Source organism: Emydura macquarii, unplaced genomic scaffold (assembly GCF_026122565.2).
Source record: "Emydura macquarii macquarii isolate MOO-44397 ecotype Brisbane River unplaced genomic scaffold, CSIRO-AGI_Emac_v2 contig_1644, whole genome shotgun sequence".
Lineage (NCBI taxonomy): Eukaryota > Metazoa > Chordata > Testudines > Chelidae > Emydura > Emydura macquarii.
In genome coordinates this window covers 25,828,896-25,851,000 of record NW_027131781.1, presented here as the reverse complement: position 1 = coordinate 25,851,000, position 22,105 = coordinate 25,828,896, and the positions used below count along the sequence as shown (strand labels likewise).

At 58.7% G+C, this 22,105-nt stretch overlaps 1 protein-coding gene and 1 long non-coding RNA gene across 3 annotated transcripts in view; both read right to left on the bottom strand.

Annotated features, from left to right (window-relative positions):
* Positions 1–22,105, bottom strand: part of CELF6 (CUGBP Elav-like family member 6) — a 180,057-nt gene that overhangs the window by 63,207 nt on the left and 94,745 nt on the right. For both annotated transcript variants that reach the window (XM_067555986.1, XM_067555987.1), the window contains one exon: positions 10,780–10,828. In XM_067555986.1, coding sequence (XP_067412087.1) covers positions 10,780–10,828 — 49 coding nt within the window. The remainder of the gene's footprint in view (positions 1–10,779; positions 10,829–22,105) is intronic.
* On the bottom strand, positions 1,392–4,924 carry LOC137158235 (uncharacterized). The gene is made up of 2 exons (XR_010921338.1): positions 4,870–4,924; positions 1,392–1,694 (listed from the first exon to the last, which is right to left on the bottom strand). It is a non-coding gene; the product is annotated as an uncharacterized lncRNA (long non-coding RNA).

The window sequence follows — 22,105 nt, the reverse complement described above, 5'->3', positions numbered from 1 at the left end:
GTGTGTAAATATAGTGTATTGCCCAGGATATATGAGTGTGGTGCTCAGGATGCATACCTAGAGTTCAGATGTTCCTCATTAAGGGGGTGCCTCTCCCCCTGGGGGGGATTTTGCTTTCATTCTTAGAATAAATTACCCTCAGCACTGGTGAATCATGGGGATGGGCTGATCCTGTTTGTTAGCTGGGCTATGGAATTCAACCCAGGAGACCTAAAGCGTCTTCTATTTTTGTAACCCCCTTTGGGCTCTTCAAGCCACATTCTCCCTCCCCCCCATTTGCACCTTCGCAGCCTGAGCAAAGCATTGGTGCAAGCATGCGATGTGTGTGTGGCGTGCATGTGTATATGTAGCACGGCCTGCACAGGGGTGGAGGGGGGGTGTGTTGGTTTGGGCTCTGTAGCTGTTGAGGTGTTCAATGCCCTCTTGGTGGGTTTAAGTGTGTTGTGTACTCTAATGTGTGAGTGTGGGTGGGTGGGGAATGCAGGGGAGGTGTGGGGCAGAGGTAGCTCTGCCTGTGTGTGGATGCAGCACGCGCTGTGTGTGCGCCCACTGGATGTGTGTATTTGCCGTGCTGCAGCACAAGTGTTTGGCAATCATTTATGAAATTAGCAACCAGCCCTGCTCCATCTCTTGAAAGCAACTGCTGCTCTTCTGGCTCTGTTCCTGGGCGGAAGGAGCTGGGCCTGGCCTCACAGGAAAGCAAAGCCTGGAGGCCAGGGAATGAAAGCAAGGCTGGCCAGCATGCCAGATGGAGAAAGCCAGCCAGGCCCCGCACTGCCCCGAGGAGAAGGGTAAATGTTAATCGCCCGAGATGGAGAATGCAGCCGCCGCACGCAGCTGCCGCAGGGCATGTTCGGAAACTAGCTGTGGGCCAAGTCAAAGGCACTCTGCTGATTGACGCCTACCGGGGATCCCACCCGCTGACATCAGCGGAGTCACTGCACATTTACACAGGTGTCCTGGGGGCAGGATTTGACCTCACGGGGGAGAAGGGGGGGACTCAGTTCTCTTACACCGGTTGTAGACTGGTGTCACTTCGTTACAATCAATGGACCCACCTCCGCTTACAAGGGTGTGAGCGCGGGCTCAGGCCCAGGGTATTTACAGCCGAGCTATAGCTCTGAAACCAGTGGAATTAGAGTGGGGTAAAACTGATCTGGGAAGGGAAGTGGGATGATCGTGAGACCAGGGGGCCCTAGAAAGTCTAAGGCTGCATTAGTATGCATGGATGAGAAATATATTTACTGGGCCTGATTCTGTGCTGGTGTTAATCTGTGGTCGATGGTGCTGCTTTACAGCTGCTGATGAGCTGGCCTGTATTTTCCAACGGGAAAGGACAGGAAAAGAAGAGGGACAAAGAGACAGGAGTGAAAAGGGAGCATCCCTGAGACAGAAACCAGCTGCCTGGCTGGAAAAGACAGTTCAACAAATTGCAGCGAGATGGTTCTGGCAGCCCCTGGCTTCCAGACGTGGTGCAGACAGGCTCGGTGGGTGTGCACTGGAAGTGCACTGTCCAGGGGCAGCCCACCTCCCAAAGCAACCCGCCCACTTGCTCGACATAGGGATAACCGATAACAAGGCACCGTTATCACACCGGATCTAGGCAGCAAGACTGGCTCTTGTGACCAAGGTGAGATCTCTGCTCATCTCCCTGATGCCTTCCACGTCTGCTGGCCATGGATTTCTAGATCCCACTGGGCAGGAGAAAAAATAGACTGGGTTTAGAGAACAGCCATTTGCTATCGGGCGTTATCAGAACCAATCAATCCGGCCCCCCGAGACAAGGGAAACACGACCCAATCACAGAGACAAGGTGAAGAGGAGGAGCAGGGGGTGAGATTAGCGCGTGACTCTCTGCAGCGTTGCTCCCCAGACTAATGGCTTGTTCGGGGATCGCTGGGGAACGGGGCACCTTTCATGGGGACCGTCGGTAGCAACGTCACAGGGTTGCCCACTTCGGTGCCCCGGCCCCGCCCACCAGCAAACTCAGGCCTGCCGCTTTGCCAGGAAGGGGCGTCGCCGCGTCAGCAGGTGCTGCTCTTCCTTCTAAGAGTCCCTTCGACTGGGAGATCCTTGGGGCAGGGAGCGTGTCCAAGGACGTGTTTGTGCAGCACTGGCAGCCTCTGAGCCCCATTGCACAATCACTAGTAAAAAGGAAGGAACAACAAAGCACTGACCCAATATCCAGCCTGGGGCTGGGGTGCTCTGTGGGGCGGGAGCTGTTGTCTGGCAGACAAGGTGCAACACTGAGGTCCTGACTCCGGGGGGCTAACGCTTTTTGCACACGGCTCAGCCCCAGTGCGCCGGCCCAGCTCCAGCCTGGCTAATCACATGTGGCCCCCCCAAAAACCCCGTCCCGGCAGTTTCAACTGGAGAAGTTATTTTTCACTTCGATTCCTAAAAAACCCAACCCTGCTCCTTCGCGTGGTGCGTGCAGCAGGGTGGTCGGATCCCTCCAGGAGTAGCTGCATTTCAATGCTGGGGCGCGACCCCGCTTACACAGTGCGGGACTTTCGGAAGCTTGCCCATGTAACTACAGTCCCGCACACCTCGACAGACTCAGGAACGCCGTCGTTAGCACAGCCTGATCTGCAGCCCCACGTCACCCAAGTGCGAACGCTAGCTGCTCCCTGGGAGTGCTGGTAGCAGCTGGCTTGTGTCACGCCGCGGTGCCCTCTCTCGCTGAGCAAGGCTGGAGCATTGGCAGAGCCGACGGGGGCCTTGGCTGAAGGAGAGGCACCATGCCAGGGTCCTCAAGGACTCCCAGTGCACTCCCAGGCTGGGAAGTGAAGCAGCACGACGGGGTCTGTCTTCACTGCACCGTTAACTGCAGCGAGGTGCAGCCGGGTCTCAGCATCTGGGCTAGCCAGGCTGCGGTGCGAGCATGCCCACAGCACAGCCCCGTGTGCACACACTGCCTCTGCCCTCAGCCATGGACCTGGAGCCGGAGGTCTTTCGTCAGGCCTCTTTCCCCAATGACGGTGGGAAAACTGGTCTGTGCCTCAGGGGAATTGTGGGAAGGAACTGGAGGACTAGCGGCGTTGCAGTGATTTGCCTGCATCCACCCGGCAAAAAATGGGTGGGGTCCAACCCAAGTTAAAATAGAGCCTGGTTTCTAATCCTGAACCCTCTCCCCACCCAGCTGGGACAGCCAGCCAAGCTCACAGCACCTCCAAACCCAGGTTAGAGGTTCTTCGTGTGGCTGGTCGGGGGTTGGACCAAAACACGGATAAGAGCCTGCATTAATGGTGCAGCAAAGACATCCCCTAAGACGATTTCAGACACCCTTATCATTCTTGGTCATTTCTGTAGACCCCATTAAAGTCTCTGGGGCTTTTCTATAAGGTTTGATTTCTATAGCGCTCAGATTTAAATATAACTAGCACCGGCGGCGTCAGGGATTTTCTCCTTTTAATTCTCTGCTGGCACAAAACCTCCAGTTGATAAAAAAAATCAAAACAACCCCCACCCTTGGAAATAAACATGGATATTCACTGTCAAAATTTATTACAAAAAGAAGGCTCACACAGTTCTGCAGCTCCCTGTACCCTCTTGCTACCACCGCTATGGGACCCAGGAGCGTGTGAATGATTCCAGAGGCAGGGCAGGGCTAGTTGCCTTACAGAAAGGTTGTATTCTGGCCCTGCCAGGCTGCTAGAGAGAATAAGGACTGTATAGACCCACCACCCCGTGGGTTTCTCCTAAGCAAAGATCGAAGAGGCTACGGATCAGGTCAGAGCCCCATCAACGCAGGAAATGCTAAATCAAGAGCTCGGCACTTGGATAATGAAATAAAAAGAGGGAGAGAAAGAAAGAACCCAGAACATTTTTCAGTTCTCATAGAAAATTGGAAAATAGAGGGAAAAAAATGAAAATTTTCCTCAAAACTGATTGTTTTCAGAACAGGCTTTTTTTTTTTTTTTTTTTTTGGGGGGGGGGGGTGGGGGGGAGAAACAGTTTCTCCTGAAACCTTTGGAGCAGGTCTGCTCGGGAGTCTGGTGGCCTGCAGTCTCCCCCTCCATGATTGAGAACGGTAACTATCATCACACAAAGGGCAATTGACAACTCCAGGCCTTCAGCCTCACCAGACACCAGGGAGACAGACAGCACCCCCACCCTTCCCGCCAGCTCAACTCTATCAGAGGGACTTCTCAGGCCCCATCACCATCAGAGCTGAGCACCCCACACTCTTTAATGTACTTCTCCTAGCAAGGGCCCCGGACGCAAGGCAGTACCGTGATCTCCATAGTACAGATGGGAAATCGAGGCACAGAGCGACCTAGAGACTCATCCAAGTATTTAGCAGAGACTGGGATTGAAGTGGGGGGTTCCCCAGTGGCATGCTGGCACCCAAACCTCTGGACCAGCCTCTCTCTAAGGCCACCTCTTGTCCCTAATTCCCTCATGCCGGGTCCCATGGGCAGCATCACCCTGCAAGGGGAGGGAGCCCCATTCTGCTCCCTGAGGGTAGCCAGTGAGCCAGCCCCCTGCTCAGGCTTGCCCATGCGGCCAGCAGCGAAGCTGTGGAGCAGCCTGCCGCTTGGGGAGTAATTGCATTTGATGGAACGGGCTCATCAGTCAATGGGGAACCGGGCCAAAGCCAACTTTTATCGATTCTTGGGCCGTTTATCTCTGCATTTTCTGGGCATCACACACGGTAATCACAGCGCCCAGACATTTCGGGAAGAGGAATCGGGTCGAACGCCAGGCTGAGGGACAGAGGTGCCCTGCACCAGCCAACTGTCCCGTGACTTTAAGATTCAAGACTTTCCGTATGCACGTGCCCTGCAACAGCACTGGCCTCTGGCTAGCTGAGAGAGAGAGAGAGAGAGAGAGAGAGACACTCCCTTCATGAGAGTATTCCCCCACCTGTAAAACATGGACTCTGGTCTTCAAGGTCTGCTTATTCCAGGCTGTGAGAAACAAGAGAGCGCAGTGTGTGCGTCTCATCTGGAACCAGAACTCCGGCAGGCTTCTGAGAGCTTTACAATCCTCCCAGCTACCAGGCGGAGGGGTGCAATACGAGAATTTACCCAGAGACAGAGAGATTCCCATGCAAACTCTCATTAGGCAGTGGTTCCCAACTGCTTTGGCTCGAGGGCCACAAATAATTTTTATAGCCCTGGAGGGTCACCAGTCTATCAACTCATAAAAAATGTATTGACGTATCCACCATTAAGGACGACAAATCACCACATATGTAAAGGAAACATTTTGATGCTATTCTGCTCATTTTTACAGTCATTATTTGACACCTACAAATCATTCAGTGTGTCACACGCGCACAGACAGAGCACTAGTGTAGATGAGTGACTGTCACTACACCCTGGAGCACATGGCCTGGCAGCTACGTCAGGGTGGGTGGCCTGCTAAGTGCAGGCTAAACCAGAAGGCACTGGTTTTTAGAGTCCTGTCCCTCCTCAAGCGTGGTAGGTCCTGGCTGCTCTGCCAGCAGTGCCCCACCCCTCACCCCCACTGCAGCCAGACAGAAGTTCAGCGAGGAGGCTGCCTCCTTGCTGATTTCCTGTCCCCCGGACTGCTGCATGCCTCCCGTAGCTCCCTGCACTCCAACTGGGTCCCTGGACAGTGGCTCACTTCTGCAGCCGGGGGACAGGAGATCAGCACACCCCTTCCTCCGGCTCCAGCAGGGACCCCAGCACTGAGGGACCCAGGCAGAGCACTTTGCCATGCTCGCTGCAACAGCCGGGGGAGAGGAGCGCTGATCTCCCCTCCTCTTGGCTGTAGCAAGGAGCCTGCACCAGCATCGTAGCCCCACGGCAACGCACTCCGCCTAGGTCCTTAAGCGGCAGCTCCCCTCTGCAGCCAGCAGGAGGGGAGCCGGGGGCTACTTTGAAAGACTCCAGAGGCCACTTTTGGCCCCCGGGCCACAGGCTGGGAACCACTGGGCTAGGGGGATTGTATTTGCCATCTCTAGGAGAGAGCTCTTTTGATGGTGTAATCAGTGGCTGACCTCAGGCGGAAGAAATAACACTGGTGTCCAACTTCACAGGGAGGTTGCATGGCTTACTTCATCCGCTTGGTGCTTTGAGATCCTCTAGGGTCTACCATGCTCCGAGAGGACTCCTCATTGCAGCCTTCCAGCCCACAAAGGAAAGGACACGGGGCCCCTGACTCCTGGCATTCAGAGCCATCGCCTGCAGCTGCTTTGTAACATGCCGCGTGGACATCGAAGAGAGGGGCTGCTTTGGACTATCACAAACTGGCAGGAGCATGTCAGCAGAGGGGCATGGGGCTGGCCCACTCAGCGCCCATCTACACTGGTTCTGGCTCTAACAGTGCTTTAGACTCTCCTGCTCCTGGACAGAATCGGCCTAAACAACACAAGGTGGCTTGTCAGAGGCCTGGAGCACCCCCCGTGGCCCAACAGAACTGCAGCCCCCTACCTCAGTTTCCTCTTCAGAATACCACCCAGCACCAGAAGGTGCAAGACAAAATTCCCCTGCAGGGGTGTTGCTTTATTAACACCAAATAAACTTGAAATGAAGTCTTTGGCCCAGACCCAAAATAAGGGCTCCCTGTAATCTCTGCCCTTGGGTTCAGGGGTGTGACAGAGGGGGAAGTTTTCTGTAGCATTTGCAAGGCTTATGTGTGCCTCAGTTTCCCCTATATTTTGCATGGCTCCCTTGGGTGGGGCAGGGAAGAACTAAGTTGCTCTCAGGGCAGGATAAGAGATAGGTGGATGAGCATCCCAAGCTGTCTAAGCCTGAATGAGCCATTAAGAAAGCATTGGCCAAGGTCAACTCCACAATGGAAAAGCCAAGATGCCAAGCTACTGACACCTAGCAACCAGCAGGAGACAGCTCCCCAGCTGCTCAGGGCAAAGCTCAGCACAGCCCCAGCTGGAGAGCAAAGGGCTGGGATGGGTAAGAGGTGGATACAAAGGTTGGTGGTGGTGGTGGTGGTGGTGGGGGGGGGGGGGCGGGCGGGATCCTCACTGCAAACAGACTAAGGAGGCCAGACTGCAAGGGAAACACAGCCCTCACCGTAGCACGGCTGGACTCTAGGCTCACCCAAGTGGAGCTCACTGCAACCTCTGTCCTCTGGGCTAGCCACAGGCCACTCAGCTTCTGTACCTGTCATGCAAAGGCTGCTGCAGTCACCGGGAACACACAGAGGGGAGCCAGGGGAGCCCCCCTGCAGAGGTCTGGATCCACTGCAGCAAGTCACAGGGAGAGACAAGGATCACAGGGGCCAAAAGCAGGGCCTCAGAACTGCCACCATGGGGTCTTGCAGGCCAGCCCCCAACAGGATCCCTTCCAGGAGCCTGGTGACAGGCTGGGACCAACAGCAGAGCCTGGGACTCCACAACCCAGGGCTTGGGCAACCCACTAGTCTCAGGCTCTCAGCAACTTCCTACCAAAGCCCTTGCAGCAGCCCTCTGCACACACCACCCCCATCTCCCTAGAAGGCACAGCCCCCTCCCCCACACCACTTCCCTGCTGATGTCTCTCCCTACACTGCCCCCAGGCCACAGCATTTATACAGCCAGTTTCCCAGCCCTTGTCCTGATTGGCTGGGAGAGAGGGCTGCCCTGCCCCACCCACTCTACAGGCTGCTGGTCACAGCCCCTTAAAGGAACAGTAGCTTGAATATTCCCCAAGCCTTGCCTATTCCCCTGGGATCATCTTCCTCTCCCAACCCCTGCCTCTGCCCCTCCCTCGGTCTTAGTCCACTTTAAAAGTCTGAGGACTTAAAGGGACACCCCATGGAATGGGTGTTGACTGACCACTAGTCATTACTAGCCTTAAGGAGCCATCTCCCTGGTATAACACTGTGTAAACAGCCCAGGTCCTTGTGCCAGCGCTTTCGTGGCTCCACTAACAGATCGCGTCATTCGGCAAGGCAGCTGCCATGTGCAGTGCTTCACGGTGCAGCGCCTCACGGTGCAGCAGGCTCGGGCCCCTGGGAGCGCCGGCGGGGAGTCCCTGACATTGCTGTGTCTGGCTGGTTTGGGAACTCGCAGACTTTCTGGCCTGGTCCTGGATTCGTTCCAGTAGGATGCCCCCTGGGTGGGGCTGTGGGGGATTTGGGGCCCGGGAGCCAGTGTTAGGGTGTGTGTGTGTGCGGAGAGACGGAGTGTGTTTGTGGAGAGATGGTGTGTGTGTGTTTGTAAAGACGGAGCATGTGTGTGGAGATGCAGTGTGTTTGTGGTGACATGGTGTGTGTGTGTGTGTGTGTATGTGTATGTATAGGGCAGTGTTCTCTTCTCCTGCCCCTCCCCTCCCCAATGCCCATCTGTACCCTCCAGGCCTGGCACAGCTGGGCACTGAGCAGGCTGAGCAGGGGTTGCCAGCCTGACGAATAGCAGGGCAGCTCCCCAGGGCTGCTGCTTGGGTTTCTCCCCATGCCCTGTGCCCCGCACGACGGTCTGCAGGGGGTGGGGCTCTGGGGCACCCATGTGACTTGCAGGCGGTTGCCAGAGCTCTAGCCCGTAAATCACCCCCCGAACCCGGATAGGTGAATGGGGTCTCTGCCCCTGGCTCCCCCTCTCACTACGGCCCACAATCTAGCCCCGGTGGAGGAAGGGCAGGGCAGCTGGATGCTGGTGTGAGCTGGAGGGCGCCCAGCCTTTGCACTGGGAGAACAAGGGACTGCTTCTAGCCCCCAGGGGCAGGGCTAGCAGGATGGCCCCTGCTTTACAGAGGGGAAACTGAGGCAGAACAGTGACCTAAGGCCTGTGGCCCTGGGCCCTGTGACTCAGTGCCACAGAGGGCCTGTAGAGACCCCTGGCATGGCTGGCAGGCCCACGGGAACAGGGCGGGCTAGGGAACGCCACTTGGGCACCTCCCCTTCGGTCAGCACATTCTGAACCAGCACCTCGCAGGGAAGAGAGGCCATGAAACTCCTCCCACCCAGCAAACCCAACCCCTCTCCTCCCCCACCTGGGTCCCCCCAGCATCCAACCCCTCCCTCCCCTGCCTGGGTCTCCCATCTCCTGACTCCCAGCCTCCCTTCACCAACCCCCAATGCACCAGGGCCCTTAAACTGTGTGAGCTGAGACCTGCTCCCTGGCATTGTTCCTACAGGCGGTTCCTACAGGCGGTTCCTACAGCACACCACGACTGTGGGGCACAGGCAGCCTTCGGCTGCTGATCTCTAGCCGTAACCCACAGCCGCCTGGAGCCTGGACCACGCACCGCAGAGAGTGCGACTCTGCCCTGCTCGGTGACAATGCGGCAGCTGAACGCCAAGGGTGCTGGGGCGTAAAGGGGGGGGCAGTTTAAAAGAACCTCCCGGCCAAGCAAAACGAACCCAAAGTTGCTCTGAGCGTCCTGTGCCCGGCCCAGTCCCGTGGTCAGCCGCACGCCCATGGCCCTAGGGGCAGGCGTCTCTATGCCCAGGCCAGCTACCGACAGATGCAGCGACTCGCTGGCTCCGTTTGATAAGGGCCAATGAGAACAGAAGGCCGGGAAAATTGCCCCGGTGGTGGAACACGGGCCCCTAGCAGGTGCAGGCCCAGCTAATGCAATGGGGCTCTGTCTTCCTCTCGTGGCTGGCTCCCATATGCAGGTCAATGAGTCTGCTCCAAATGGACTTTGTTCTTTACTTGACGGTCAGCTCCTCGGGGCGATGAGCGCCTGTTCGGTGTCTGTACACACCCAGCACAGTGGGGTCCAGGTGCATGACTGGGCACCCAGCTGTGCTGGCAATACACATAAAAAAACCAACAGCCCAAGCAGTAGAGTCTTGTGCTTTGAGATCCTGGGTTTAATCCTCACAAGAGCCCCTGTCTATCTGCCCAGATACCACCTGCAGCACACGCACCGCACGTCGGCTTGGGGGACCAGGTGCTTGTCGGCCCACGTTGATTTCACTGCACAAGCACAAACCGAGGACAAAATATTCCCATCGACAATCGCTGACAGTTACAGACAGGCAAAGTGAGCCAAACGCTCCCACTGATTTAGGCTGTTGAATGAGGCTCGTTACAAACGGCCTAGCGAAGGGACGGCAAAACCAGGGCAGATGTGTGGATTTCAGGGTATTTACTCTGCCTGCTTCGACAGGTGAGGTGGACAAGTTATGCATTAACAGTGAGGAAGCTTTAGCTTTTTGAATCTCAAAATTTACTGAGGACCCCCCCCCAAGTTTCCCACAACTGTGAACATAAAAATCTTTAAAAATGCTTAAAAGAAAGATCAACGTATGTTGAAATTAGAACAGAATCAGAACTGAATTCTGCCAGCCCTAATTAGACAGGACACACAGCATGTGTAACCCTCAGGAACTTTGGCTGTCACAGTTCTGGGTCTTTAAGAGCCTTACAGGAAGAGACGGGTTAGGAACACACCCTGCAGAGAACCCCTTGGGGTAGGTGGGGGCCAGGCCTGGCTAGCAAATACGTAGCACCTATTGCACAGATATACGTTGCGTATGCACATACAGCACTTAAATCCTCATATGGCGCCAAAGCATTGCCAGGATGTACTTGGATTTGACCTTCTATGCTGAAAGGCACATATGTATATATGTGTGTGGATATTCGCTAGCGTGCCTGAGCAGCTTCTTAGATGATAAACCATCTCCCATGTGCTTTATAGGCACCAGGAAGTGCTAGGGCCACAAGCAAGGGCAGAAGAGTGAGATTCCTTATCCCCGCTCTGCATGGCCATACAGCACAGACCAAGGCCCCGGGAGGGAGAAGGATTGAACAGAAGAGCTCAGCAGGTCCCCTCCCTTCACTGCGCCGTGCAAGCAGCTAACCCAGCAAGAGGCAGCCAGACAAGACACAGGGCGATGTATTCAAAAGACACCTACCTCCTCTGCCCTCGCTGTCTGCCGGCTTCACCTGGATGGGGCGATTCATCTGCAAAACAAAACCAGGAGCAGCGTGGTTAGTGGTGTACCATGGATCTCTGGCGCCCGGGGGCATTGCCCCCTATCTGACCCGGAAAGGGGGGATCTGTACCTGCAGGGGGGATGGCGTGAAGCCTGGCAGGGGCGCAAATGCAGGCTTGGCTCCGCCGCCCCCCTCCTCCGCACTTACCCGCCACCCGCCTCTCCCACTCCAGCCCCACAGCCAGGCGCCGGCTCAGATGGGGCGGCCTCACCCCCTGGAAGCCTGCCCCCCTGCCCCTCCCCTCAGCACGCCACTGAGGATGGTTAGAGTCGGCAGCCTGGCAGGCTGGCTGGGAAGGAGGGAGAGGATGGAGGGATGCTACCAGCCGGCTGGACACCAGGCCCCATGGAAGCAGGGGCCGCCGGCGTGAGCAGTTCCAGGAGGGCACAGTGGTCCTGTCTGGAATTTCCACACGACCGGTCCAGCTGGGCGTGCTAGTGTCAGGGAGAAAGGAAGATCCCCCAGCTCAGTCGTCAGGAAGACGGCCCCGGATGCGTGGGACAGACACTGACATCCTGGCGCCACGGAACAGAAAACATGCCCTTGGATTCCACCCCTTCTTGCAGCGCAGGGTATCTGGACCATCGTCTGCCAGCTCTCCCCAGGACACCGCAGGAACGCAGGGCGGAGAGAGAGATGGGTGCAGAGCGTCTCCAGGGTGTCTTGGGGCAGAGACCAAAAGGAGACACTGGGTAGAGAACTCGCCTGCGGACCAAGCGGGGGTGTGTGTCGTCATAGCTACCACCAGGGGAAACAGCAAGACCATTTCTTCCCCCGCCTCTGCTGCTCCGACCCGACTAACGCCCCGCAGGGGTCAGGGGCCAGGTGGCCCTGGGCCCCACCCACCCCTTCTCTAACGGGCAGGGCAGGTCCATGGAGGAGGTGGAGGGGCTGGGTCGGTGACTCTGCCCGATGAGGACAAGGGTGGGGGGGAATGACAGCACCCAATGCAGGAGGAGGGGCAGTGAGAGTGACCCTCCCCAGCATGGGAAAGCAGGGTCCCCAGCTAGCCATCCCCGCCCCCAGGTCCGGCTGGATCCAAGGTGCTGGACCTCCTCCCAGAGGCAGAGAGAGCACGTCAGCGCCCAGCTCTCCGTTCCCAGGGCTTTGTGGTGGGATTAAGGAAGATAACAACTAACTTCAGCAGGGCTGGGGCAGGAGAACTGGCCTGGCCTTCCCACCGCCCCCACCTGGCTGCCCCCCAGGGCCAAGGTGCTTGGACAGGAGACAGCAGAAGGGCGGATGGTGACCTGAGGGGGGCGCAGCCGTGGGGAGAGGGCGACACCCCCGTCTGTATGAGGAGCTGGCAATCTTGGGCCCAGGCTTGACCCCAGCCCCGCCCCGCCAGCTCTCACTGCAGGGTGCTGGGGCAGGGTGCCTTGGTGTCGCTCACTAGCGCCCCCTCTGTCCAGCTCACGTGCTGCCCAGGAGCACAGAGCCCACCGGAGCCTGCTGCCCAATGCCCCACGTGGCAGGAGGGAAACTACATCAGCAGGCTAGCCTGGCTCGTTCCGGGGTGATTCAGTCCGACGCTGACCAGCTCCTAGCCTGGCTGCTCGCCGGGGCCCTGAGTCACAGGAAGGCCCCTGCACACACCCCATGGAGAGTCTGGATACAGCACGCACCTGCAGGGCGACCCCACCATCTGTCACAAAGGAGGCGAGGCCAAGCGGCCGGTGTCAGGGCGGCTGTCCTGTCCGCCGGCTCCCAACGGGAGCAAATCACACTCTGTGGGCCCCCCTTAACATCACAGATCGTGCTCGCGTGTTTTGGGCCCTGGTCACTGCCTGAATTTCCAGCTTCTGGTGCCACGTGACTGGAGCCGGAAATGCAAAATCTGCCATCTTTGTTGCAGTAAAAAAAAAATTGGGTGGATTTGGTGGCGTTTTCGGACATACTTCCGCTCTTCCGTAGGGCGGGGCTTGGCAACTCTTGTGATGTCGAAGCACAGGGCCCCCCAAAGTGTGGGGCCCGGGGCGGTTGCCCCGATTCACTTATACCCTAGGGATGGCTTGGGGGGATCCTGTACCCAGAAGGGGGATCTGACAGCCAGGAATTTCCTACCCCTCTGGTCTTGCTGCTGGGGGTGGGATTCAGCCATCACATGCTTCCCGCAAGAGCTGTGGGGAATATGCGCGGGGCCTGGAGGGATCCTGGCTGGTGACCATAAGGCCGGAGCTTGTTAGTGTCAGGGCTACAGAGGAGGGGGAAGCCCGGTAAGAGCTCTCTGCTAACCATGCTCTATGCTGAGGCCCTCCCAGTTAGAAGGATCGGCGGCCCGGGTTGGAGCGGTCCAACCTGGCAATATGAACTGGGGGATATTACAGAAGGGAGCCATTGATCTGTGCCCTCGCCCAGAGGCAGTGAGCCCTGGCCGGCCTGCCTTGTGTTCTGCACACAGTCACCCCCGGGCTGGAGACAGACAGCGTATCTCAAGGCATTTGTTCCTATTTCATTGTGGTTCAAGGGCTGCTCAGGTAGATTTCAACTGTACATTGCCAGGTGATGCGCAGGGGACACAGCACAGGGCAGGTGCCCTGGGAAAGGCAGCACGGCAGCTCAGCTTTCCCTTACCGCCAACTTTTGACCCAGTGGCTGCTCTCCTAGGCTCAGCAACAGCTGCTTTGAGCAGGGATGTGCCCAGACTAAGAGAGTGAACCCCACAGACCTGGGGGAAATTCAGGTCCCGACCCAGTGCCAGGGCTGCCCTTTGCCGCTCAGGCACATCTCCAGCTGTCCCAGTACTTCAGCCACGCAGGACCGCCGCCTCAGTCTCGGACACGGCGTTCAGTCCGGGCCTGACAAGCTGCTCATTAGACACACCCAGCGCAGCCCCTGTGACGTGGGGCGCTCCTGGCGGCGTGCTGTGTGCCCGGACAGGAAGGCTGCCCAGAGACCATGCTGCCCAGGAGATGGCAAAGCTGGAAGAGACTGAGGGTGTCTCCCCAGGGCAGGGTAGCTCCTCACAGTGCCCGCCTGAACGCTTTGTCCTGCCTCGTTTCCAGAGGACCCCGCCGGCCCAGAACAAGGGGTTTATAAAGCACAACGCGAAGACGTTGCTGTATCCGAAGTGCCCTGGATCCAGCTCTCGGCTGCCTGCAGGCTTGGGAGTGTTTGTGCGCTGCCCCAGCTCAGAGCCGTGAGCGGGGCATCCGCCAGTGGCTGGCCATAGAGATCAGACAAGGTGCTCGCAGCTAGGGAGATCTGGGTTTGCGGTGCTGTTGGCTGAAAGGCTGGGGTTTGATCGGCGGCGGTGGCTGATGCGTGGACCTGTGGTTTGGCAAGTCAGGCCTGCCTCTACTTCTCCGTTCTAGGGGGTCTCAGCTCCACCCCCGACAGTCTGGGCTTTTGAAAACCAATGAAAAATGTCACCCAGAATGACATTTTCCTGTTGGCGGGGGAGGGGGGAATCTTTTCAGTTAAACCCTGGAAGATTCTTCAACCCACTCCTCTAGTGGCAGGGGTGTCAGAGGTGAAACTGACCCAAGACAAAAGTGAAACAAACCAGCGAGTTTCCCCACCCAGCTAAGCAATGTCCGCAGTCTTTGGAAGCTCCAGAATAGGGGAAGCTTCAATCCGGGACTCAGGGCCACCTCCAAGATCCGTATGAACTTTGGAAGAGCCACGAGTTTGGGGGCTGACCCCTCCTCTTCTCCTCCCAGGGAGCAAACCTCACCCCACTGGGATCTCAGCTCCCTCTAAGGGAGATATGAACAGTTTGCTGGTCTAATCCGCAGGCAATGTGCCACCCAAAGTGCCAAGAAGGGGAGCGTTGCTGTGTGAGGGCTGCCGCCCTTCACCCCAGAGGTGGCTGCAGTTCTCAGCAGGAATCGATGTCTGAAAGACGCTGTACGTGCTGCCTGGCTGGCTGCCTGCATTGCTCACTTGCTGCCTCTCGGAGGAACCCGGCAGCTCCGCTCATGCCAATCCATCTCGCTAACTGATCTGCGTATTAGTAGAAGTTGTTGATGTCGTTTGCTGGCTATTAAAGCCAATTAATGCTCCTTGGACTCGTCAGAATGACAGATGAAAGGATGGTGGCGTCTCCCATCCATCATCTCGCCTGCATCGCCCGACACAACCACACAACATCACAATCGCACATACCCTTGTGGGCCAAGCTGCAGTCGGCCCTCTGCTGGGTGGCTGGTCCGACCACTTGCAGCAGAGGGGGGAAATCAGCCCAGAAAGGGGGAGGTGGCCGGGCGAACTGAGGGTTCAGCTACAGTTGGGGAGTGTGGGGAGTTGGCCGGTCCCCAGCTGAACCCCCCGATTTATGATCATGTGTGGGATTGTTCCCAGGTCTCCAGGTGAGCGTTTCAGGGGGTGCCCCCTCCCACCCCAAAAGCACAGGCTTCTGGCTCTTGACATGTCCCTTACGAAAAGGGCAGAATACTGAGCCCAGATTGAGGTGCACAGAGGACTGTGAAGTGGCTGTTTAGACACAGGTGCCCCTGGGTGGTTCCCGCATGCCCTTCTCCGCCCAGCCTCCTGCATGGGCCTTCTGCACGTCTGGGCAGGCAACCTGGCAGGCCAGTGCTGATGCAGCAGCGGCAGCCACAAAGTTTCCTGCGAACTTCTCCTCTGCCAGCGCACGACAAATATTTCCTTTCAATTACCCCCTGGTTCATAAAGCTAATGCCTGTTCCAGGCGGCGAGCCGTCCCCATCATTACGCCGGGCTGCTTCCTCACTACATTAGCTTTATGGCTGGTGCCTGTGACGGGCCCATCGGCTCCTGCCAGCCATAAGACTAACAAATTAGTCAAACTGACACCGAGGGGAATTTTTACGAGCCCCGGTTCCAGCTTGTCACCTGCCGTCTCTCCTCCGCACCCGCAGGAAGGGCGAGGGCTCGGACGCCGGGGAGCCCAGCCCCACCTACCCAAGGACATTGAGAGCTGCCTGCTCCCCACCCCATGACACCCCCGTGGGGAAAGAATGAGCAGCTCCACACCGGGGAGTGGAGAAGCAGCTCTCCCCCCAGGGCATGCTCCAGTACCAGAGCCGGACTGGTCCTGGCGCTCCCTGAGCCAGCCTGGCTGTTCTCGGCCTCAGCGCCTTTTATGCCCAGCTCTGGCCGAGGCTGGCTGAAATAAGGGGCTTTATGCACAGCCCCACCTAGGCGCGGAGCAGTGCACCGCAGTTTAGCATCTGGGGTTAGGAATGAGGACAGCACCATCCTGACCCCAGCCTTGGGCGTCTGAAATCCAGCTCCAAGCACGTGTCGCTCTGGGGCCTCGCAGGCTCTGGCCCTAGCTGATCTCTCTGGAGCCCCTCCCCATGGATCAGGGAGGCGGAGGATGCCCTGGGCCGCCAGTGCCGGGCTGGGTCTCCAGCGAGCCTCTGGGTGTGTGAGCTAGCCGCTTATCCTGGCAGCGCACGGCGCAGGACCTCACGATCCCTCCAATCAGTGCTCAGGACGTGTGGGTGTACGGGTGTGACTCCATGCTCCTAGGGACACCGCAGGGCCCACACAGCCACTGAGGAATGGCCATTCGGCCCCTGCTACATCGCCCCGTTCCCAGAGCGGCCAAGGCACCAGCCGCCCTTCGAGCTGCCACGTTCCACGTCCTGAGCAGCCACCTGGAGGCCAGTCACTCTCCCTGCACAGCGCGGAGGCCAGGACTGCTCAGCGCCAGGCTTCTTGGGCTGGATGGAGGGGACCGGGCAGGCCTGGGCCATGGTGAGAACTCCAGGGTTTAAAGGAAGCTGTAGGTGTTTGCCAAGGGCAATGTGGAGCCCACAGTGCGCAGAACCATTTCTCTAGGGACACACGAGCCCCATGGTATCTCAGCACCAATAGCATTGGCCAAATCATTTAAGGCCAGGAGTTTCAGAGGGCCCCATGGGAGACTGGTACCCAACTCACATCAACTTTCCCTGGCACCCGGGCATCTGACTCCTGCAAATCTCAGCCTCAGCCCTGCCCACCACCGGCATTCAGGAGCCAGGCCCCAAAATATCATGGGACTGGCTCACAAACTGGGCGATTTAAAATACAAATCATAAATGTCAGGTTCTCGCTGGCTGTGGCGCCTGCCGGGGCCGCCGTTTTCAAGTTTTTCTCTGGCACCATGAGAGCGAGAAATTTTGTTTTGGAATGAAAGCTGAGATTCGCACCAAGTCACAGGACCCCCAGTGCTGGCTCTGAGAACAACACCACACCCCCCGAGCGGCGTGAGAAAACCGTGACAGCTGGCAACACTGCTAAGCCTTGGCTGGCATGGACAATACGATGAGGGGCTCAGCCCGGAGATACCTGAGACATCGGTTTGGGTTTTTTTTTTCCTTTTCTACATGTGGTAAAAATAAAAGCAAAAAAAAATTAGCTTTCAGTTGCCCAATTGCCACCTGAACCATGCACCTGTTTGGCTTTTTTGGGGTAGGGGGACTGCAATCCCCCAACATTTTTAATGAAAACACGTTTTTTTGATGAAAAAAACCACCTTTTCTCTAGACCAGCGTCCCCCAGCTGTAGCTCAGAGGGGGCGAGGGCCCCTCTCCCGGGAAGCCCAGTGCCCTATTACCATGGCAGAAGGCAGCTCTGGGAGCTGAGCCCCACAGGGATGTGCAATGGCCCAGAGGCCCCACTCCCCCCCCCATACATGGGGGTGCAGCTCTGGAGCACTGCTGGTCCTTGTTGGCTCGATCGGGGGAAAGCACTGGGGAGAGAATGGCAAAAGGATGGGAGAGGAGAAGAGCCAGGAGGGGTTGAGAAGTGAAGAGGGGAGCGAGGGACTAGCAAAGGAGGAGCGGGGAGAGCCAGAGGGAAGGAGGGATGAGGCAGGAAAGGAGGAGGAGCTGTAACGGGGTCTGGGATGCTAAACGGTGCTATACTGGTCAGCCCCCACGTGGTGCAGCATCACACCTGCCAGGAGCTGACTAACCTCAGCCATACCTGGCAGTGCCTAGAGGATCAGGCGTGGGACACACCTGGGGTGTGCAAGGAAGCCCTGGGACCAGGCCAGAGCTGGGCCAGGAACTGAGCTCAGAGGACCTGGGAGGGGAAGAGGGCAAAGAGGAGAGGGGGAATGCACTGAAGGGCCTGGGGTGACGGGGCACAGAAGGAGCCAGGAAACTCCCCATCCCTGCGCCCCACTGCGGCTCGACTGCCCTTTGCTCTACCGCACCGCCACCCTGAGGGGGACAGGAGAGAGGGGAGCTAATGTGGTGCAGGGTTAGTGAGCTCCCCACCACAGGGGGGATCCTCCGCAAAGACTGGCCATCCTTGGCCCTGCCTGGCTTTCACGGTATCTCCCCCCGACCCCCGGCCTCCTCACCTCCCTGGAGAGTCCCCACACAAGGACCGGCCCCGCGGTTAGCCTGCTTGCTTCCTTCTCATCCCACGGGCAGGACAGCGTGAGGGCTGGGGGTGGTCCACGGGATCTCCCCACCCAAGGGGAACCTGCAGCATCCAGCTGGGACGTTCCCCTGCCTGGGCGCCCGGGTGCCTCATCCTGGGGGCAGCGGGAATTCATGCTGCCCTTTAAACAGAAGCGCCCACTGAGGCGGCCTCTCGTCGAGAGGGGCCACCCCGCGTTAGCACGCATGGAGAGGTCACGGCGCACGACGGCCCGGCCGAGTGCGGCTCCCTGAGCTCACATTGCACAACGTGCAGTCACCCGTGGGGGCCCTTTCTCACACCGAGACACCCACGCTGGAAATTTGGGACCGTTCGCAGACCCCGCCCAGCGGCACTCACGCCTCATGGCAGCAGCAAGCACTCAGGACCCCCCGAAGGTTTTCCGTTGCCCGGCTGGAAATCAGGAGTCACTCCATGAAAGCAAGCGGAGCCACTCTAGATTGACACCAGTGTACATGCAGTGTGCGTGCGTTCTGTGGGTGTGTCCCCTTCTGGGTGTGCCCGTGCGGGGCGTGCGTGTGTTCTGTAGGTGTGCCCCCCAGGTGTGTGGGTCTGTCTGTTCCGGAGGTGTGCCCCACTGGGGCGTGCCCATGCGTGTGCCCTGGACTCCGGCGGGAAAGGCAGCGTCTGTTCACCCCCAGGACGGGGAGAGCCGGGGCTGCAGCAGAACCAGCGGCTCACGTGCTGCCCCCCACTGGTGCGTCTCAGCCCATCACCCAGGCACCGCTCTGGAGGCCTGGGGGTCTCCCGGCCCCTTCAGGCCTTGGCAGCTCGGCCCAGGCTGCCTGGGGGGGCGGTTGGCGCCCACTGTTGGGAGGGGGTTCTTCCTGAGGAAAGGGGCTGAGTCGCGGCTACTGAGACTCACGCCAGCGACCCTGTGGCCAGAGCTGTCCGGGACTCCTGGCCCCCCTGCCTGCGGTACCCCATGTCCCCAGAGAGCAGAGCACCTCCTGCCTCCTTGGGGGGTGAGGAGCATTTGAACACCCGCATCACCCCCTGTGGACATCCCTGGCCTCAATCCAGAGTGGGGGAGCGGGGGCTGCCCCACATCCGCCCACCCGCTGCCCCACACCCAGCTCTGCCTGCGCTGCACGCCCTCCCCACCCACTGCCCCAGCGAGCAATTTCCTGCCGCCGCCTCCTTTTTCTCTTTATCCCCCCTTCCCTCCTCTTCTTCCTAAAAGCACTACAATTATATTGGTTACCCCGGCAACAGAGCGTGCTTCCCCTGCGTTGCCCTGGAGACGTGCCATGTGCTTGGGACAGTAGCTATGGTAACCCAGGAGACAGTCACAGCTGAACAGTTGACTCTGTGAGCCGCTAATTGGTGCGGCTGGGCCAGGAGACAGGAAGAGGAGTGCAGCTGGCACCGCCCCGGGCACCACAACACCCCTCCTCGACACACACCGGTGCACACACACCCTGAACCCCCCTCCCCCACACACACACTGGTACACCCCCCAACACCATCGCCTGTCACACCGGTGTACACACACACACTCCCACCCCCCCCCTCACACACACACACTCTGACACACACCCCAACACACACACTCCCCGACACACACCAGTACACATACCCTGACACATACAAGTACACACACCCCGGCACACCCCCCTCCCCCACACACACACTGGTACACCCCCCAACACCACCGCCTGTCACACCGGTGTACACACACTCCCACCCCCCCTCACACACACACACACACCCTGACACACACCCCAACACACACTGGTACACAGACCCCAGTACACACACTCTGACACACACCCCCAACACACACACTCCCCGACACACACCAGTACACATACCCTGACACATACCAGTACACACACCCCGGCACACACACACCCTGACACCCCCTGCCCCACACACTGGTACACATACTGGTACACACCTTGACACCCCCCCCCCGACACACACCCTGACACATACCTCGACACACACACCCTGGTACACACACATCGGTACACACACCCTGACTCACCCCAACACACGGCCTTCCACCTACAGAGACACACCTGGGGAGACAGACGGGGTGCAGGACCGATCCCAGTGCACACCGCACAGGCACACACGCGGACACTCACACACCCCTCCCACAACACAACACACACACATGCCCCTCTGGGCGGTGTGGGGGAGAGAGCCCACCTGTTTTAGCCCCACTGACAGAGGCCTGGGCCTCCCACAGGAGCTGTACCTTCGGCGCCAGCGGGAAGCCACAGATGCGGTGCTGGGACGCGCCAGGGCGTGAGAAACGACTCCGGGGTTTCTAATTTGATGCTGATCCTCCCAGCCCGCTCCCCGCCAGCCAGATAAACGCGGCTGATGTGGCACCTGGCGCCTCCCCAAGTCCCCCAGGCGGTGGCAGCACCCGGATTGCAGGCGCGTGGCACACGAGCACGGGCCCCGGCCCAAAGCGGCGTCAAGGCCACCGTGCGGCTCAAACGGCCCTGCCAGCCCCGGGCGGAGCTCAGATCAGCTTGGAGGTGCTCGGACAGCAAGTGCTGGAGCTGCGGGGAGGAAGCCAGGGTGAAGGAGACACAGTCTGGGCAGGAGCAAGGCACAGGCAGGCAGTGGTGGAGGTTGGCAGGCTGGCCAGTGGGGGCAGAGGGGGAGGACTGAAGTCCATCGGGGAACTGATTCTGTGGGGCATGCCCACTGGATTCTAGCAGATGGTGCCTGCACCCATGGTCAATACCTCTAAGAGGCGGGGGCATACGCCTTCCTGACTCCAAATGCGGCTGGCCAGCTACCCTTTCCACAGGAGCAGCCCCAAGTCTGGGCGCCCAGCCCCACTCCATCGCATGAAGATCACGAGGATACGAAGCTTGGTCACCAGAGGGACAGTCTGTGCCACGGACAGAGATTTCCCAGCCAGCACCCCCCAGTGACACGGCCCTTCTGCACGCTCTCCCCACCTCCAGTGCTCCGTCGGAGCCCCTGCACCCCATCTGCTGTGCAGCGTTTACATGGGGATTTGCCATCACCAGGGGGGCCGCTAAAGACTCACTGGTCTCCGTGGCTGTGTGGGGGAGCTTTCGGGGAGTCTAGGGGGATGGCACCCTCTGCGTTCCCCTAGCCCTGCCCTGCTCAGCAAAGAGATCTGGCTGCTCTGGTCCGATCCATTTCAGGTTAAAAGCTCTGCTGGGTCCGATTATAACCGCTTTGTCTCCAAGCCCTTCATCAGTCTCAGCCTCGATAGCGCTCTGCACACTGTGAGCAGGCGCTAACGCTGGACCGAGGGCTCTAGCGTCGCCTGGCTCACACCTTTCCATGCCCTGGTGCTCTGGTGCCCACCACACCCAACACATGGGCTATTTACACTGGCGAGGCCATCCCTGACCTGCCACCCACCCTCGGGCTTTGTGCTTCAGCGATGATTCTGCCACATGGCCTGGACACAGCTCTGAACGACTGTACCCCCCACCTCCCAGTTGGTAACGCAGGGCAAGGGTGAGCGGGATTGGCAAAGGGCATGGAGTCCTGGCCTGGCCTCGGGCTGCCGCACTCCAACTGGCTTGGGGTGGTGGCTTCGGACTCCCGCTTGCTGTCTTGAAACCAGGAGGAAATCTGCCCCAGACCCGAATTTAAACGGAATTGATTAAACTCCTGCAGCCACATGCACTGATACAGCCTCACGCAGGGCCTGCCCCCATCACGCAGACTCCCACCGGTAAAGTGCCACCGAGGAAAGGTTTTCCCACCTGCTATTGTGCAGTAATCAATCCCCCCCCGGCACCGCACTGTGGGCCCTGCTCCTCCATCTCGCTCAGGCTCTTCAGGCTCCCGGCTAGCCCCAGCCGGCGGCGCTTCCCTGCCATGGCAGCCCAGATCTCTCCTTCGCTCACTCGCGATAGCCCCGGCTGCTGG